Source organism: Megalops cyprinoides, chromosome 4 (assembly GCF_013368585.1).
Source record: "Megalops cyprinoides isolate fMegCyp1 chromosome 4, fMegCyp1.pri, whole genome shotgun sequence".
NCBI classification, from domain to species: Eukaryota; Metazoa; Chordata; class Actinopteri; order Elopiformes; family Megalopidae; genus Megalops; species Megalops cyprinoides.
Window position 1 is genome coordinate 4854001 of NC_050586.1, and position 6000 is coordinate 4860000.

General features: G+C 44.4%; 1 protein-coding gene across 1 annotated transcript in view; it reads right to left on the reverse strand.

Moving 5' to 3' along the window:
- Window positions 1-6000, reverse strand: part of hmcn2 (hemicentin 2) — a 65991-nt gene that overhangs the window by 10830 nt on the left and 49161 nt on the right. The window contains exons 62-67 of the mRNA XM_036526599.1: window positions 5496-5686; window positions 4576-4789; window positions 3327-3461; window positions 2413-2603; window positions 1040-1121; window positions 206-376 (exon numbers count right to left, since the gene is read on the reverse strand). Coding sequence (XP_036382492.1) covers window positions 206-376; window positions 1040-1121; window positions 2413-2603; window positions 3327-3461; window positions 4576-4789; window positions 5496-5686 — 984 coding nt within the window. The remainder of the gene's footprint in view (window positions 1-205; window positions 377-1039; window positions 1122-2412; window positions 2604-3326; window positions 3462-4575; window positions 4790-5495; window positions 5687-6000) is intronic.

Genomic DNA, 6000 nt, shown 5'->3' on the forward strand with positions numbered 1-6000 from the left:
GCTCTGGATAAGAGAGATTGCTAAATGGCAATAATGTAATGTCATGTAAAGGAGAAAAAGCCACACTGGAAGCATGTCTGCGCATTGTTTTCTACAGTTAACCAACCACAATTCAGCCCTTTTGATGTGGGCGGAGCCACGTTGGGAATGTAACGAATGGTGTGCCTGTTGAGGAGTTCTTCTTTTCTCTAACGATGGGGATTACCTGGACAAAGTTGAGAGTGACAGCTCCTGGATTCCGCGCTTGGCCCCTCACACGGTCGCCCCCCATTGGCTGGGACTGGATTGTTGCACAGCCTGATTCGCTCCTGGACACCCCGCCCACATGTGACACTGCAGGGACCCCATTCTTGCCAGCTGGAATAACCTCCTGGAACTGAGTCAAGACACAAGATCTTACAGGGAGGAGTGACTGTCCTGAACAACAAATTCACAATATTTTCTAATACACTGTTAGTCATACTTTATTTTAAGGTCTTAATTACACTGTTATAAACTGTAATAAGTATATTACTACATAGGTAGTAAGCATGGCTTTGGAAAAAGGTAATAAAGTGATACTAAGTGCAAATTTTCCTATGACAGTCATCCAGGAAATTCACCTACTACATCAGAAAAAAGCAGATGCAAAAAACATCAGTCTCCATTTATCTCACCTAGGTAAATACAGGCAAACAGGCACAATGTAACTCAAACACATACTTCTAATACAGTGAATAACTCACCATTTCATTGTCAACTAAATAAGTGCCCTCATATTTTCAGCATAGCTGGGCAGATGTGTACCATAAAATGATGTGTTAACGTTATTATAATGTTATAACACAGGAGCAGGGACATTGTGGTTATGTTGTTATAATGCTATGAACACAGGAGCAGTAATGATATGGTGATGTTGTTATTACATTATTAACACAATAGCAGGGATAATGTGGTGATGTTATTATGATGTTATAACACAGGGGCAGGGATGATGTCATTATGTTATTACAGTGTTATTAACACAGAAACAGCATGGCAGGGGTTAAGAGGCACTCACTCTGCACTTTGAGGGACACTATTCTCTCCGCCATCCCAGCTTCGCTCTCCGCAACACAGCGGTACTCCCCGTCATCCGTGGCCTGCAATGCAGAGAGGCACATAGAGTGGAGGTGTGAGGCCGCAGGAATGCACACTGTTTGCTTATTGCCTCAGTGATATGTATCTTCCATACATACATGCATACATACATACAACAACAAGCTTTGTATTTTTTAATAATTTTACATATGTCGTTCATACAGTTGGATATTTAGTGAAGTCCTTCAGGCTTTCCAAGGTTACTCAAGGGTACAAAGAAACATCCCCATCAGGGGTTTGAACCTGTGACCTTCTGGTTACTAACCAATCTCCTTCCTCACACAGTGCACATTTCTGTCTGTTGCCCCAGCTTTGTAAGATTTATGCTCTTGAGCACTGAAACAAGGCAAGAGTGAGGTTTTTCATGTCCCTGATTCTAGTACTTTTACGCCCCCAATTCTTCATACATTGACCTTTTTTCCCCGAGGCGAGAGTAGAGATTTCATCTGTTGTTTATACCAACAGCCATTAGATTACATTGAAGGAGGCAAAAAGAAAAAAAAATCAATGCAGTTTCCTTTCCGCAGGGGTGCTGCCATGGGCATCCAATCACGCTGTCAATTACAGCTCTAACAACATTACAGGCCAGCGTCTTTGCAAGGCCTGGGGGAGAGAGGGGGAGCACAGCCTCTCAGACTGTAATTCTGTTAGCTGCCTGGCCTAAAACAGCCCAAATCAGATTTCAGCAGGCAAGGGGAGCTGGAGCCGCAATCACAGAATGTTCCAGAAAACCCCTCTGCAGTTTTCGGAGCGGCGTGACTCACGACTACAAACTGGCATCCAGGCTGGCTGATTAGGATTCATTTCAAAGCTCTAAAGCTGTAAAACTACCGCATCGTCCAGCTTTTGCTTTGAAGGAAAATTATGTGGAAAAAAATATATATCTGAGTTATGTTTCCTCTCTCCATATAATGAATGCTTCCTTGAAAAGTGTGTCATTTTCCTGAGCAAAAGAACAGTCACAGAGCCGCAGTGGCACCTGGGAAAGTGGCCACCTCTCTTTGCAATTTTCACTCTGCTGCTGAAATCTCATCATTTCTTTCTTGTTCCTAAGCGAGGCACCACACCAAATCTCGGTCCAATTCATTCATTGCTTTTTCAGTTATCCTGGTTTCTAGACCGGCAGACAGACAGGCAGGCAGGCAGGTAAACAGACAGACAGACAGGCAGATAGACAGACAGGCCGAGCAACACAGACAGAGATGATGACCTTCATCACGTAACTACATGTTCCATCTACCAGCAACAGCTGCAAAGCACTTATCATGGGGGTCATGTGACCGACTGGGTTACCGTGACGCTGTAGATGGCCAGGGAGCCGTTGTGCATGGGGTGCTGCCGCAGGGTGCTGACCAGGGGCTGTCCGTCACGCAGCCATCGCAGAGAGGGGGCGGGGTCACCGCTGGCTGCACAGTCCAGAACGGCCGTCCCACCCTGAGGCGCTGTTTGGGACAAGTGGGCCTCCCCACTCAGGACAGGGGGCTCTGGAGGGAAACAGATGCGTCACACAAACATCGTATGCCTAAGAAGAACATGCATTCATTGCAAGCACACAGTTCATTTACAGCAGACCTTTATCTTTCATGTCAGTAAATATAGTATTTTATATAGTAGTTTTAGTAAATAAATTATAAATACAGATACAGTCTTAAAAGTAGGGAAATCTGTAATTTCTGTATCTAATGTGGCATTATCACATACTGTGTGTTGCATCTAATCTTATCCAATTACATGGCATATTATTATAATTACATAAAAATATAATTATATAATTATAGCACCATAATTAGATTTTTCAGATAACGTACAGAATCATTTCAGGGTCCCCTGAACAAATTAGTTTTTTTTGTTTGGTGTTTTTTTTCCAAAACACATTTTCTCCTGAAATTCTTCCCAGACACAGGAATATGTGGTTACAATCACATACAGTAGCAGAAATGTACCTTTCATTTTTAGTCATTGTATAAATACAGTCTTAAATGTAGTGTAATCCGTCATTTCTGTATCTAATATGGGATTATCCCCTTCTTTATACTGCATCTAATTCAACACATGGTATTTACAGTACAGTGAATTCCAAGAATGCAAGAATACAAATGCATACAAAGATAATGCAAAGAATAATTTCAGGTTGTGCTGCTCAAATGAGTATTTTTCCTGTTGTTTTTTTTTTTAATTTTATTTTTTTTCCAGGACAAAGGGCTCACCTCTGACGCGGACGAATGAGAGCGCCCGGATGGTGCCCACGCTGTTGTCTGCCTTGCACACGTAGGTGCCCGCGTCACTCGCGGTAACGTTCTCGATGACCAGCGAGCTCCTGCCCGCCGCATCCACACTGGCACCTGTGAGAAGCCAAAACGGAGACGCTCAAACAACAACCAGCAAAGGCTTCTTTAAGATTATTTTAACATGTACAGCATATAACAACATACAACATGCGCTGTTAACAACCCGGCAATGCTCACATCCACAGCAACTTGGAGAGTTCACAAATTTTATATGCTATTTGTGTATATAGTAGGATATTCACAGCGCAGTGGGGCTGGGAGTCAAACTTTTTTGGATACGAGCCCTGCTCCTTCCCTCTTTACATTATATTACGTTGCATTATTGTCAGTTTGCAGATGCTCTTACTCAGAGCAACTTTAATGTTTACATGTTATCCATTTCTACAGCTGGATATTTACCAAGGCGGTTCTGGGTTTGATTACCTTGCCAAAGGGTACAACAGCGATGCCCCAGCAGGGAAACTGAACCAGCAACCATTTCGTTACAAGCCCTGCTCCTTACCACTACCCACGCACTGCTGCCTACAGACCTGGGCTCCTCAGTTTAACACCACTGCAGTGCTGTACATCAAACTAAGGGACAGTACAGCCTCTGCTCTGGGGCTGCAGGCTTCCCTCATCCTACATGGAGAAATATGTCCATAACATCTACATTCTTCAGTGTGGCAATGCAGCCAGCCCACAATGGGGTCATTTTGGAGGAAGGTTATTGATCCTGTTGTATCGATCCAAACAAAAGAAAGAAAGAAAGCTTAATGAGGATTAAAGACCACCCAGGCCATCTGGATGCGTCATCTTGCCTGTAATCTAGGCTGCATCTAGCACTGTGTCAGGCTTGAATATTGGCAGGGTATCTGAGTCCACTCTGAGTCCAGGATATTCCATGTATTAACAACTCTGAGTAAAAAAATGCTTCCTAGAGTCAGTTTGAAATTAAATGTTCTCTTATTCTGCTGTCAGAAACTCAACTTGAAACAGCTTCTCCATCTGCAATCCAGTTATTAATACTTCTTTAAAAATGTGAAAATCTTCATGAAATGGCCCCCGAGTCTCCTTTAGCTGGGACTAAAGAGATAAGCTTTAATCTTAAAATATCTGCTTTGGAGCACTATGTGACGCTAGTCCCTCCTCTGCACGGGACACTGCGTGCGACGACCCCCCCGCTCACCTGGGAAGGGGGTGTTGTTCACCGTCCAGGTGATGGTGGGAGGGGGCGTGCCCTGGGCGTGGCAGGACAGAGTGAGCTGCTGGCCCTTGTTGAGGGTGACGTCGCCCGGCAGCTCCTTGAAGGCGGGTCGCATGTTGACGGACAGGCGGACCTCCTGACGCGCTGTCCCCGCCGGGTTCACTGCCACGCAGGTGAACACACCCGCGTCACCGGGCTGGTGAGGGAACAGTGCAGAAATTGAGGCTATGAATATGCCTGCCAGACTGCTTCACACAGGATGACTTGCACAGCTTACACTAGTATTATTAACCTTAATTTAACCAGGAAGTCTCTTAAGGTTAGGAACCTCTTTTTCAAGATGGACCTGGCATTCCGTTCACACGGATGGATATTCACTGAAGCAATTTACACTTACTCTATTACACTACTCCACACTACTACACTACTCTATTCACAAATTACTGAAGCAATTTAGGTTAAACACATTGCTCAAAGGTACAACAACAGAGAACCACTTAAGATCTAAAGCAGACGCTGTTTGGTTACAATTCAAGTATCCTAACCTTTACAGCACATTGCTGCCAATTAACAATTACACCTATCATCACCCTGGATAACAAAGAGCCCTGAGAGTTTACACTCTGCACCTTGGAAGAACTTTGTTTTATTAGCCCCTTTCTGCTGAATGGCAAACTTGATGAGCTGTTGTATCCATGGAAACCAGACATGTAAGAATTGTGAGACTAAGTCAGTAAGTCCAATAAGCGTGCATCTTGTGGCAAACTAACGCACAAAGTCAATGACAGCGAAGTTGCATGAGCTGCAATTTGCATTTACCGCCCAGCCACAAAAGAGCAGTTCCATGGAGGATCTGTTACAAGCGTGAGACCGCACCCACAGGCACGCAGGTGAACTCTGACCTCTGCCCTTTCGATGATCAGCTCCCCCGAGCGCAGCACGGTGAATTTGCCGGGCAGGGCCGCCACCGCTGCGCCGTCCTTTTCCCACGATACCCTGGGCTCCGGCAAACCCTGAGCAGCACAGGGCAGCAACGCCTGGAATCCCTGGATGACTGACAGCTCTGACTGACCAACCGGAATCATGGGCGGGACTGCAAGGAACAAGTGGGGGTTAGAATTACGATGCTGATCCATGTCTACCCTTAAAATTATGTACATCATATTCCTAAAATCATGGTAGATGATGTACATCATATTCCTAAAATCATTTGGTAGATCTGATGCCTTAATGTTTCCTTTCAAAGGCACCCATGCTCTCCAAAACTGTGCCATTTATGTATGGCATTTAGAACCTGTTTTTTAACATTTAACAAAAAAAATTAACATTTATTAACGCCAGAACCCAAGGGAAAGCATTTAGTGGGACATGCAATGCAGTCACTAATTAAATGGCAGATCTCAAAGC